The sequence below is a fragment of the Dermacentor variabilis genome, chromosome 3 (assembly GCF_050947875.1).
Source record: "Dermacentor variabilis isolate Ectoservices chromosome 3, ASM5094787v1, whole genome shotgun sequence".
NCBI classification, from domain to species: domain Eukaryota; kingdom Metazoa; phylum Arthropoda; class Arachnida; order Ixodida; family Ixodidae; genus Dermacentor; species Dermacentor variabilis.
Window position 1 is genome coordinate 57,715,072 of NC_134570.1, and position 13,841 is coordinate 57,728,912.

The following is a 13,841-nucleotide window of genomic DNA, read 5'->3' on the forward strand; positions in this document are numbered from 1 at the left end:
AAACTATGCGCTCATTCGTTGTTTGCAGAGCCTAAACGAGAATCTTGAGGTATCAAACTCAGCGTAGCATAAACGATAACTGAGCGTGACAAGCTGAAGGAAACTACGCAAAATAGTACGGAGCTCTCTGTAAATAGCGTAAAAAATAACATGAAAACGCGCCTATTTTTTCTTTCATCTGTTCACGGAAAAGTGGCAGTAGACATTGCAAGGTATAAATTTGTGCAGAAATTCATGGGAAAGAAGCATCCTGATATCTTTTGCCGCACGAGGGCACGCATATCGTCGTGGCTTAAAGCAAACTAACATTTAGACGATGTCTCCTTAGCGTGACTAAATGCACGAGCAAATTGAGAGAGGCGGAGAATCGTACTATGATGAAAACTGGAAGAGACCGGTGAAGGTTGCGGCTGTTTCTTTGGACTACAAAGGCCAAGGCGACATGCAGTTTGCGATGAGCAAGTCTAGCGGCGAGCGCATACTGGAAAATCGCTCGAACTACACACATCCCGCATCTCTTTTTGTGAAAACACTCGTCCCAAGTGGCGTGGAAGCACTGTGACGTGCAGGTAGGACGTACTGCCAATACTGATCCCATGCAGTGCCGAGGAGAGCTAATAGAGAGTTAATGTAAACTTCATTTGCGAAATTAAGTTGTCGGGTGTGATATCCCGAGAACAGTGGCTTTATGAAGGACGCGGTAGGGCAGTGATGGCATGGGGTTCTAATTAATGTGCGCCGAATTAATGCACGGTACACGTGCGTTTCTTTTTTACATTCCGAGGTCGTCAACATGCGGCCGCCGTGGCCGGCATTCAACCTGCGACCTCGTGCGAACCTACGCTAAGCCATATGCTCGCTGAGCTACCGCGGCTGATGGCGTGCAAGTCCATTGGTGCGGACGGCAGGATTCAGTGTGGAGCCGATGCAATTCCACTGTTTGGCGAACCGATTCGACTTACGACTTACACTTACAACGGCCCTGTTATCAGCGTTGCCAAGTTCGATTCTGGGTTGTCTGCGCCTTCGTTCACCTTCGGCACATGTGATCGCGGAATAATACAATAGTTGCAATTAACCAAATTTCCTGTACCGTTCTCTAACGCTGACTGCACCGCTAACACTGTTGAAGAAAACTCGCGCGCACACCCACGCTTTTGTTCTTTCCGTGCACATGGCCCTGCAGTGTAACGGGAAAGTGCGACGACGGCAGGTTTCTTGCGTTCGTTTTCCAATATCACATCAAATAGATTAACCGCTTTCTGCTAACTAGCTTGAAATGTCTTACTGGTCGAGCTCTTCTTGCACCCACATGCCTCGATCGTAAAACTCCGCTGTCTTTTTTTTTTTTTCTCGACTGTTGTTGCCGCAGAACTGCCTGCTGTACCAAAACGTGGGGGAACTCCAGCATATGATCAAGCAGTCAGCGAAAGAAAGGCTTCAGCTCGAACGTCAAGTGGCTCACCTGCACCAAGTAAGTAGTAGACGTGCAGCATATACCCGTGTTGTCACTGCAGCTTGTTACGTCAAGTAACCCTCTGCACAGAACATGCTAGGTGACCAAAGTTGACATTGAGCAGTCTGTGAATGTTTCTGTCACGACAGAACGGAAGCGAATTGGCGACGCGTCTCGTTCAGGTGACAATATGCATGGCGCTACATGCCAGAACCAAATACGTGCATGTTGTGACGACATGTAGGACACGAGTGGTTTATTCAGTACAAAACCATTCTTTGCTGACTTCACGCGTGTTTGGTGTATCTGGGACCTGAGTACCTTGTATCCACTTCCAGAAAAAAAGAAAAAAAGCGTCCCTTTCGTGCACCCAGAGCGTCGAAGCCAGTCGCAAAAGGTATCAAAATGCAGTTTTCGAGGAGATAAAGAAGCGAGAATTACTTGTCGAGTAGGTAAAATTAACGTTGCGGACATAATTAGTGCCAATGTAGTCGAAAGCTAACAACATTGCAGCATGGCCTGCAATATCTCCGGGATCGGCCGAATTATTGCTCTTTGTTTTGAACACATATACACCTATACACAGTTAACAGGAAAGGGAAAGCGACGAGCAGGCTGGCAACTGCAACCGGAAGGGGAACAACGCCTGCCTACTCTCCTGAAGGGAGGTGACAGCAACACAGAAATGGAAGGTAGGAAGGAGGGGAGGAGAGAGGAAAGGAAGAGCAACAGGACAAATCTAAAGGCTAAAGTAGAACACAGTACACTACGCACGTTGTTCTGCCCAGTTTCGACTCTGCAGCCGGAATTAAAGTGACGCCGCGTCGAACAGCCTCCACAATTATCTATCACATCCATGGCCAGTTCGCCATGCCGCAAATTGTGCGCTCCACGATGAGACGCCAAGTACAGCTGCACGCAATCGCCGTTTCTACACTAGAAGGTGTTTGAACCCGCCACCTCCCATCTTCGAAGGGAGAAGCGTTAGAACACAGTACAGATCGCACACAGTAGGGCCGAAAGAAGAAAGCGTTAATCAGAAGGGCGGTTTGCTGGGCGAGATGGCAATGCATCTTTGACTGAGGCAGCGCGAACTAACACGCACGGAGGGAAAGAAAGCACTGTGCTCGCGTGTGTGTTCCATTTGCCCCCGTCCAATCAAGTGTCGACGCTGAAACAGACGAGGTCGACATTTTAGCGCGTTAAATAAGACACGACTAAAATACCGGATAAGTGAATAACGGACATGAATAATACACAGGAAACGGGTAAAATGTAGATATGCAATCAATATTTAATCATAGGATCATTTGTACTAGAATTTACGTCGACCTTGCCTTCATTAGCATCGACACTTGGTTGACCCTGTAGTTTAATTATTATTATTATTATTATTATTATTATTATTATTACACATCTGCGCGTTTGTTCTACCGTTCAATTGGAAGAGAAGGAATCTGCCTTAGGTGCCGCTCTTTCAACGCCTGCCACAGATTAAAGCGGTTTCCTTTCCGCTCGTGCCATCTTGATTTCGCAAGCGTGCTGTCGCGCACCAGCACAGTTTCAAAAATGCACACGCATTAAAAAAAGAGAAACGTTGAGGACGGGACGCCTGCCTCCTTGCCCCTTACGCTATACTAATCTATTGTGCTTTAAACCGGGTTAACGGACATCACTTGGTACCTATATTGCAGCCACATCACTATCGCAGAGCGCATAATCAAAAGTTTCCTGCATAAATCGTCAAGTACGGTTGGCCTGTAGAGAAAAGCAACGCCTGCCGTTTAACCATAAGCCGCGGTCAGCAGGTTTCGAAAAATGCAAAACCGTTGTGTATAGAGTAGAAGCGACACTAACAAAGGAAGAATTCAAGGTTTTGAAAAATCTCATGTGTTCCGGTTTTTTTGTACTCAAAGGTAAAATAGACGCCGCCGCCGCCGCCGACGGCGACAACAACAACAACAACAACAACAACAACAACAACAAACGTCGTCTCGGCTTCTGCATGGAAGCCGACTTTACAATGCCATTGTGAAGAGGCTCCCGTATGGGGCCGAAATATCGTGTATATTTTGTTGTTTGTGATCAGAGTCTGTTTTTAAAGCGAACCTATCTTTACCTTTTCCCCCACCTTGTGGGAGCTGACTGCTTGCTTGCCAAGTAAACAACTTGGGTCACTGGGTACGTGAACTTTCTCGGACACCTATCCCCACTGGATAGGCGTCCGAACAGAGAGGCGGAACAAGAAGCAAGACGTGGCGAATTGAGCGACAGAAAATTGGAGTCCGCTACGGATAGGTGAAGAAGCCGGCCCACAAAAGAAGCCGAATGGAAAGGAGAGAGAGAGAGAGGAAGAAAAAGGAAAGACAGGGAGGTTAACCAGAGATTATCTTCGGTTGGCTACCCTGTACTGGGGGAGGGGCAAGGGGATGCGATAGGTGTGCGTGAGAGAGAGAGAGAGTGGAAAGAAAGAAGTCAATGGATGAGAATATGACCAGAGCGTGCGTTGATCGAGGGGCTTTGGGCACGTGTGTCATGCGAGACGCAGCTTTTAGAATTCACAACTGACCTGCATTTAGACACGGACCGTAATGTACAGATTGATAACATCTCCCTCGAATTTTCTATGGCGTTCGATCGCGTAGCCCATTGGCGCCTGATTTCAATGTTAAATGCACTATGATTGGATTCACTCACACGAACTCTGCTCCGGAGAGAGAGTAAAACATCTTTATTAATAATATTTGAATGGTAGAAACGCTGGGAAAGGGGTTTCTCTGAGTTTTCGCGTGACAGAATTATTTTTTCTCGTATAGTCAAATAACAATTCGACGCTATCATGTCTGTAGGTTGTGTGTAAGTCGTACTTTACGATTTTTCTACGTATTATAGCTTGAGAAACTCTAGTTCAGTAACTTCCTTGCGTCATATGGGAGGCCTGGGTATGGAAGGTTCGAAAATCTTTTTGTCGAAGCGACGTCGCGCCCGGGACGCCGACGCTTGCGCCGGTTTTTCTGCGAGAGAGAAGTGGTTCTTGTGGGGAAAGGAGGGAAGGCTAGCACTATCTCCTGCAACCCCTGCAGGAGCACGGCTCAGCGCCCGCAGGGTGGGGGAGATGGGAGTAAAGGAGAGAGAGGGTAGGAGGGAGAAAGCTAGAGGGTCACGAGACTCTTAAAGCTATCGCGTCACTAGGCGGCGACTGCCCTGTTCCGAAAAAAAATAGAATATGGCTGGCCGTCGATTGCTGTGACACTAGCTGCTCGAAGCGGTCGGGCAGCATGGACTTATTTAACTATAATAAACATTTTTTCGTGGCAGTATAAAGTTATCGAGCCCTTTCAGCAGCTATACGACATCACTTTGCCTACTTTTTTTTTTTTTTACTGAGGATCCGTTCTGATGGCGTTTTTAACGTTCCGTTGCACGCCGCCGCGATTTTCGGCCAGCCACCGCAAGCTAGCTAAGTAAGGGGAAGCGGATCAATCGCAGACGCTGGCACCACCCTCTTCATCCGGTTATCTGCTTTCACTGTGCTGGCTCGGCCCCATTGAAACCCTCTCCATTTGACGGGGCTCCTCGCCTCTTGTCAGCCAATTCGATTAGAAAATCCGCTCAATGTAGGCAATGCTATTCGCTTTTTTTTTTTTGCGAGCAAAAAGTGACCTCGTATGAAGGAGGAGCGCGTTTGATTGGCCTTTTCAAACAACGCGTCGGGTTACAGCCCGACGCTTGCGTCGGTGGTTACGTAATTTAAACAGACTGGGGACGCTATAACGTGGGGCTATTCCAAAGTTTTCTATTCCATTTTTCCTATCAGTCCTTCACGATTGGTCAAAAATTTTCGGGCCACCCCCATTAAAACTTTTTGCGTGGGTGTGTAGCGTTATCGAGCCCTTTCAGCATGTATACGACATCCCTCTGCCAACTCCTCTTTGCTGAGGATCCGTGTAAGCGGCATTCTTAACCTTCCGTTGCACGCCGCCGCGATTTTCGTTCAGCCACCGCAAGCAAAGTCAGGGATGGCGGACCGATGGCTGACGCTGGCACCCCCCTCCTCATCCGGTTGTCTATTTCCACTGCGCTGGCTCGGCCCCATCGAAACCCTCTCTCCACTCAAGTGGGCTCCTCACCTCTTGTCAGCCAATTAGATAAGAAAAAAACAGCTTAATGTAGACAATGATATTCGTTTTTGAAGCAAACAAAAGTGACATCCTACAAACGAGGAGAGCGTTTGAATGGGCTATTCAGACACCGCTGCGGGTCACCGCCCGGTGGTTGCGCTGGCAGTTACGTAAACTTGACGTCAGGAGATTGGAATAAAAACAGATTGTCATAGTCTTACGTTATAGGGCCCCATGTCTACGAGTAGTCAACATGGGCGATGGTCAGGTTTTCTCGTAGTCCTGTCGTCTGAGCTGTTCCTTACATTCTTTTTAATTTTTTTGTTTCGGTACATCAAAGCAACCTTCGTTTATTACCGATGCCGCATATGGGGTGGGAGCCACTGATTTTCTTTTTTTTTATCTTTGGCTGTTAGCAAAAAGATTCGAACGCATATTGAGATGCTCTTCGGAAATCCCGGGTTCGTGCGCTTCGTGTAGCGTTTCGCGTAAAAGCCGCATGCGCGTGTGCGCTGCATTACCACACAGCGCCGCTGTGCAGTGGCATATCCCGCTTGTCACGTGGGGCGCCGACTTGCCCTTGCTTTAGGCAAAGCGCGTTAGCCAACTTACATGCCCGCTCACGCCATTTTCCCCATTCACTGCGGCCCTCCATTTGCTCGGAACGAACGAAGGCGAACTCCGCTGTTCGGCTAACGGCATCGTAGTGGCGCAGCTCCGAATTCTATTGCCGGCATGCGCCAATCGTTAGGCATGGCGAAGCGGCGGCAAGACCGGCGTCGGATAATGGCTGCACGTGCATCTACCTTCCTGAAATGTATTTGAGGACTCTGTGGTCGTCTACAAAGTTCAAGACCGCTCTGTTTCTTTTTTGTTTTTTTTTTGGAGGGGGGGGGGTCATATCTCTTTACCGGTGCAAGTTCATTTTTTATGCCGGTTATGGCGCAGCATTATACTGCATGAAAACGAAAGTCACCGGCAGTAGGAAGGTCCCGAAGTTAAAGGAGCTGTCGAGTGGACTTGCTAGAATACCCTCGATAGTTATACAACTGGAACCAGTCGAAATAAATTTTGGGGAAAAGAAGTGATGGACATGTACAGGGTGTTTCACGTAAGTTGAACCACATCGGCGTACCTGCAGGGTTGGCAAAGGGGCACTTCGAATATCGAACTCGGTAATGAGGCCCATCGTGTATCGAACGCGCGACCTCGTGCTTAGCGGCAAGACGCCGTAGCCATTGGGCCACCACAGCGGAAAGTCGACAGAAAGTGTGCACTCAACCAAAGGGCTTAACGTCGCAGGTTTTTCTGTAGGCATTCTACAGAATTAGTGTACAGTCAGAATTCGACAAGAAAGTACAGAATGATTTTAGTTAGCGATGAACAAAATCAGGTCGTGGTTTTTGGCACGTAAAACCCCATAATTCAATTAATTAAGAGTTTATAAGTTCGCATGCACTTGATAAGCAATGTAATAAATTAGAAAAATGAAATTCACTTCGTAATGTATCTATAGACTCTTATCAATATGCTTTTTTTTTTGCGAGAGTAAACAGCGTACGGAAAGGGGTAAGTCGTCGCTGGCGCGCTTACCGCTTTCCGGACTGTGCATAGCGTGCTCTGGCTCCGGTCCATTAGTCCGCAGTCGCCTTACCGGCCGGCGACCGTCTGCACGGCATGTGACGTACACACGTGAGCGCATGTATGTATGCCGTCGTACAGGCGGCGGTGTCACGCAAACACTCGCTTGTCGAATGACTCCCACAGTCCTTCGGGAGATGTTTTATGATAAGACAGAAGAAAGAAGCAAGCGCGTTGATAGTGGACGTCGTATCCGGCTTTATAAGTAGAAAAAAAAGTTAGGACGTCTTGTGCATAGCACGCACGTCTCATCTTCGACCATCGGGAAGAGTGCGCCAGACGTTTCCAGGCAACCTGTTGGGAGGAAGAGACTGATTCTTCCCCAGCTTGTGCGGACGAAGGGTTGGTTTATTTTACTTTGTTGTTGTTACGGGCGTCTGATTAACGGCGTTCTCTTTCCCGCCTCTAGAGCGTTCGAGTAAAAACTCACGCGCACAAACGCGCACGCGTATACACAAGCTAGCCAGGCGCGCATGCACAGACACTAACACGCGCGCGCATCTGCGCACGCAAGAAGGAAGGCAGAGGGGTGTCTTGTATGGGAACTGAGGAGGTTCACCTAGTTTCAGGTCTTACACGCTACGCCTGGCATAACGTGAATGGACGCGACCACCATGAACACATGCACGCAACTTTATACGAAGTCTCGCTAAGACCCGTATTCTCACAAATAGACCATAATCTCTCTCCGTGCGCACAGCACACAAGCGGTATACTTCACTGCGCGACCGAGAATATCTGTTCAAGACACGGCAGCTCGCGGCGCATACTTATACTATATCTCCTTCAAGGACCTCCCCCGAAAGGGGTGCACAGCGCCAGTTATTCGGAACTTCACCCCCTGCGGCCCTCTACCAGGTTTCCCCAGTGGGCATGTTCTCTCATTGTTGAGTGCATTGAGTGCAATGAGACTTGCTTAGCCATGTCCACTCTGCCCAATCCCGTGGGACTAGAACAGGCTTCCACGCAGTGTTAGCTAGTTGCGTTAACGCATCATGATTATCGTCGTCGTCGTCATCATGAGTGGCAATTGCCACTCATGATGACGACGACGACGATAATGATGATGATTTATTGGCACCTCCATTAAAACGAAGTGGTGACAAACAGTCACCTAGCCTGCTTGAGCCTTCTTGAGGCTCATATTTAAGCGTTTAAGATATTTTCTGGCTTATAGATCCTCTTCCACCCGCAGAGGTAACGAGTAACAATCGAAGTGTAAGGAGCGAATCCAGCTGGGCCTGATATTTTCCTTTCATGCCCAAATTAGACGAGGGCTATTGCTATAGCTGCAGATGGATGTTTAATTGGCGTATGGTGCCGGCGCGATGGCCAGCACGGGACATGGGCCACCGCCTCCTTTTCAAACGAGAGGGACGCGGTTCTCGTCCAGGTCTCCCCCCACAGATTTATGCTATCGTAATGGAACGCGTAAACTGCGTCGTCGTTTGACACGGTGGGCCCGGCCTGCCCGCTTTACGCCGAACGGGTAGCCACTTTCAACCGGTGCAACAAAACGCTCAAAAACCTGGACGACAAATCTGTCACACGGACAAGAACAATTGTCGGCTTGCCTTTGTTGGCAAGGCTGGATCCGCCTGTAACTATAGCACCATCTTTCTTCTCCTCAATCTACAGGACAATTTAGATCAAAGTTATAAGCAGTTCTGCGCATGATCGACAGGGCATCACTGAACGTTAACGCCGTGCAGCTGTCGGTGATCGAGTCCCACGTCATGGGCTTCACCGAACTCCACCCGTCTGCACGGCGGCGGACACTGTTACGAAACTGGCGCGCTCAGCGGCGCGGAACGCAGCTCGAAGCAGTTTCACTCTCAGCGTAACACGTTTGCATATAGCGCAAGAGCAAAGGGAAATGCCCTGCCGAACATAATGGAGAAACAAGCGCCGCGCGCGCTGTGGCTTCGGGAACCGACGGCGTTCAGCGACGCACTGCTTATAGTCCGAGCCGAGAGCTAAATTCGGCTCATTGACAGACGGCGGAATGTATGAGGCAACTGCGCGGGAACCTGCCTCAGGGCGACGAACATTCAAGCCAGCAATCCCACGTCGACGGGCGCCGATAGTACGGCACGTGTACCGCTTGTGCGCTTACGGGATTGGCTTGGCTTGCACAGGAGTCTAAATTTGGCTCGCGCCACGACGGGCGCCGTCTCGCAGTCTGTTACGTAAACATTTTGGACGACGAGGAGATTCATCTTGCTATTAGGTTTGTACACGTAGAGCGATCACATAGAAGAGAACGACGAGACCCGAGTGGTGGCAGTTGTCACAGGGAGGGGCGCGACGCCTGTCTCCGCTGTCGAAACTGAGCTGCAGTCGGCGCCGGAGGTTGACCGGACACGGGATCCACGGCAAATGCGAATTTCTCTTTTGCAGTGGAACGACGCTTCTAATTTTGATAGATCGCCGTCAAGCTCGTACGTAACGAATGACGCACAAGTAATTGCTCGGAATCAATTATATTTGTTTGTAGTTCTGCAATTGTTTGATTTTCTTTTTTTTTTTTTACTCCGTAAAATTGACTGTAATACAACTACCGTTCTTTCCCCTTTTTTCCTCTCGGTAACGAATTGCATGTGACTATAGCCACTTTATTGGCGAAACTGCCTGTGACAGATGACGCAGTTTTGAGCGTTCGAATCTGGTGAGACGTGCAACAGAACGTCCGCGATGGGACCACGCAGCAGCTTCTCGGATGCGCGCGTTCGGGCAGCCAAACCCTGGCGGCGGCAGTATATGTGTTTCCTTAGCCTACTGCTCCACGGGATGTTCGGTCCACGAACTCGTCCAGCGCTGCTCGATAGCGAAGGCCTATACTTTCGATGTGATAGCCAGAAAGATCACCTACGGGCAATGTGTCCGGCTTTTCAATGGTGCTATCGGGAGCGCCTTCTCACCAAGTCGCAGCAATAATGAGGCGCTGCGCTTCATGGAGGATCCAGACGCGACAATGGCGGCACTGAGCGACCACCGTCTTGCGCGCAGTGTTTTCGTGCGTTGCAAGGGGCAGCGCAGTCCTTCCCTCGAGTGCGCATATCGAGCGAGCTTTCAGTGTCGCTGCCGGTGTTTGCTCGAGAAAACGAGGGTAGAAGATGGAGGGTAACTTCGACAAGCAGTTAAGATAAACAGTGTTTAAAGGGCTACAGAGGACAGACTGAAAGAGCGAAGCCAGAGTTTCACTTACCCCTTGCAATAGAGAGAGCGAGAGATAGGGAAAAAAAGAGGAAAGGCAGGGAGGTTAACGAGGTTGCACCTGGTGTCGACCCTACACTTGGGGAAGTGGGTGCGGGGTTTGTACGATGCGAATAAAGAAAACTAACTTAAAAGTAATCAAGTTCGTTTTAGCAATGGCTCAGTTACTTGCTTGAGGTAATAATCTATCGCTGTAGTGAATTGCGTTGTTAAGTGAAGTCATTGCACTGGAGCCGGTTACTTTTCTCTTATGCGTAACGTGTAGAAGTATGATCACTATGTCGGTCACGAAAGTTACTGCTAATTGAAGCTTTGAATTTTAGGCTACGCGACCATGCTTTGCGGGGCACAGTGGGCTTTTGCAATTAGCGTGTACCGCAAACCTTTGTGACCGGCCGACTGTACAACGACTTGCCCTCGATGCGAAGTCCGGTGCATCTCTTTAGAAACCGCACTTAAGCCGATGGGTCCTAATGAAAATCGAACTCACAGTCGTGTTGCAATATATAGTCTGTTAGCAGAGCTGTTTACAGTGTACTCTTCGTAAAATCCTGGAGAGAGAGAGAGAGAGAGAGTTTAATGATACGAAACCTAAAGAGGTCAGCCCGAGGTACATTCCTCTGGTCAGCTACTTTGTGCTGGGGTAAGAAGAAAAGAGCTATTTTGCAGTAATGGTAGGAATTGGAGTAACTGTAATCTTGACAGCACGCCACCGCCCATAGCGGTGCTACAACAACATTGAAATCAGTTGCTAGGCTGGTTCTATATACGAAAGGCTAGGGACGTCACACCCCACGTCGGAAGCTGGCGTCGCTGCGGCAGCTTGCGCAACAGCAATCTTTCCTGAGAAACGTATGCGGGGAGCGCTAGGTGCTTGGCATTGCTATCACGAGCGCTTTACCATCAATTATGTGGTTCGGATGCTTGTTTTCAGCTTGTTATTTATTGAAACGTATGCTGTTCTGTATGTTGTATGCGTGATTCCAAAGAACCTGTGCACTGTTCGCTGCACTTTGCTGAGCGCTTGTAGTCTCCACCTTACGGGGGTATGAGCCATTGAATTTTTTTGCTTGCTTGCGGGGTTATGATACATTCTTTAGTGAGTGAGTGAATAAACTTTTATTCGGTGCAGCAAAGCGCGATAAAACGCGCACCCGGCTAATCCCACGACGGGACTGACAGATCTAGTCTGCCGGCCCGATCGCGGGTGCGCTGGACGGCCAGGATTTGATCCTCAAAGACAGGACTTCGCAGGAGCGCGTCCCACTCTTCCTTGGTGAACTTCGGGCCCAGCGACCCGCACTCCCAGAGCATATGAGGCAACGTAGCTACCTCACCACAGGCCACGCAAGAACAATTTGGATAAATCTCTGGATACATGCTATTAAGGGACGCCGGATTTGGGTACGAGTTCGTTTGCAGAAGTCTTAGTGTGACCGCCTGCGGCCTGCTTAGCTTGGAGTGAGGCGGGGGGAAAACCCTTCTCTCTAAGTAAAAGAATTTTGTGATTTCGTTGTGTGTGAGAGGAGCGTCTCCGTGTCCGGGGAGAGAGTCGCCCGATCCGAGGGCAGCGCGGTCGGTAAAGCCACGCGCAGCCTCGTGGGCAGACTCGTTGAGGTTCAGAGGAACCCCCTCAATCGCCCCGACGTGTGCAGGGAACCAAAGGATCGAGTGCATGGAGGTGTTGCCCTGTTTGGCGCCTTTCAGAATTTGAACTACCTGCCGGGCTACCCGGCCTTTCTGGAATGCCCTGATGGCGGCTTTCGAATCGCTATACACCCTGTCTCTCCGACCGTCTTGCATGGCGAGTGCAATGGCCACTTGCTCGGCCACCTCTGGGTTCGTCGTCCGGACGGAAGCACAGTTGATGACTTTGCCCAGCGTGTCAATGACGGAAACCGCAAAAGCCTTGCCGTCTCGGTATGCAGCTGCGTCCACGAAGCTTGCTGCGATATTGTCTTTGTTTATTTGCTTTAGTATATTAAATGCTCTTGCCTTGCGACGACCTGCGTTGTGAACGGGATGAACGATGCGGGGCAAAGGGGCGACCACGATCTTCTCCCCTATTTCTCTGGGGATTTGGGTGTCTTCAGCCAAGTTCTTGGTTGGTGCGAGTCCGATCTCCTCGAGGATACGCCTGCCGGCTGGCGTGGTGGACAGCCGAGTTAGCTGGGCCCGTTCCTGAGCCTCGGCCATCTCCTCCATGGTGTTGTATGCCGAGCCGAAGGAGGTCCTCTGTATGCGTTCTGACGGGCAGCCGGAGGGCTCTCTTGAAGAATTTTCTAATGAGGGCATTAAGCTTTTCCCGCTCGGCTCTGAGCCAGTTGTGCATGGCCACCGTGTAGGTGAAGTGACACAGCGCAAAGGCGTTGATGAGCCGAAGCAGGTTGTCCTCCTTGAGGCCACGATGTCTGTTCGTGACCCTTCGGACGAGGCGAAAAGCATTGTCGGTTTTCGCAATTATCTTGCGTAGCGCAGTGCCGTTGCCGCCGCGTGATTCTATGAACATACCCAGGACTCTGATGGTGTCGACCCTGGGTATCGGGTCACCGCTCCGAGTGAACAGGTGAATGTCACTTTCCGAGACCGGTTTCCAGCCCTTGGGTCTGCGGCCTTTTTCTTTTCTATAAAGCAGAAGCTCAGATTTGGTCGGGGAGCATCTGAGTCCGGTGGGTAGCAGGTACTGCTCCGTGACGTCTACCGCCTCTTGCATGGCGCTTTCCACTCGCCCTTCGCTACCGCCGGTGCACCAGATGGTGATGTCGTCTGCGTAGATGGTGTGTTTGATTCCTTCAACTTGGGCCAGATTCCTCGAGAGGCCGATCATGCAGATGTTGAAGAGAGCAGGCGAAATGACCGAGCCTTGCGGCGTGCCCCGTGCGCCCAGGAGCACCTCGTCGGAGACAAAGTCGCCGATCCGCAACCTCGCTTTCCTCCCCGTCAGGAACGAACGGACGTAGTTATATAGTCTGGGGCCCAGCTTGAGGTCTGCCACGGAGGCCAGAATGTATTCGTGGAGAACGTTGTCAAACGCTTTCTCCAGGTCGAGTCCGAGCAGGGCCCTGGTGTCTCTGGTACTGCCATCGATGATTTGATGTTTGATCATCTTCATGGCGTCCTGCGACGAGAGGCCGGCACGAAAGCCAATCATGTTGTGAGTATAGATGTTGTTCTCTTCGAGATATCTGTTTAGTCTGTTGAGGACGACGTGCTCCGCCACTTTCCCAACGCAGGAGGTGAGAGAGATCGGTCGGAGGTTGTCCACGTTCGGAGCCTTGCCGGGTTTGGGGATCAGGACGACGTTGGCGCTCTTCCATTGCTCTGGGACGCTGCCGTTTTTCCACGTCTCATTGATCTTCTCGGTGAGGTATGCGATCGAACCGTCGTCAAGGTTCCGAAGCATCTTG

The 13,841-nt window shown here is 50.2% G+C and overlaps 1 protein-coding gene across 4 annotated transcripts in view; it reads left to right on the forward strand.

The window, feature by feature from the left end:
• Rbp (RIMS binding protein) overlaps window positions 1-13,841 on the forward strand; it is a 456,906-nt gene that overhangs the window by 219,519 nt on the left and 223,546 nt on the right. For all 4 annotated transcript variants that reach the window (XM_075685259.1, XM_075685260.1, XM_075685262.1 and 1 more), the window contains exon 4: window positions 1,373-1,474. In XM_075685259.1, coding sequence (XP_075541374.1) covers window positions 1,373-1,474 — 102 coding nt within the window. The remainder of the gene's footprint in view (window positions 1-1,372; window positions 1,475-13,841) is intronic.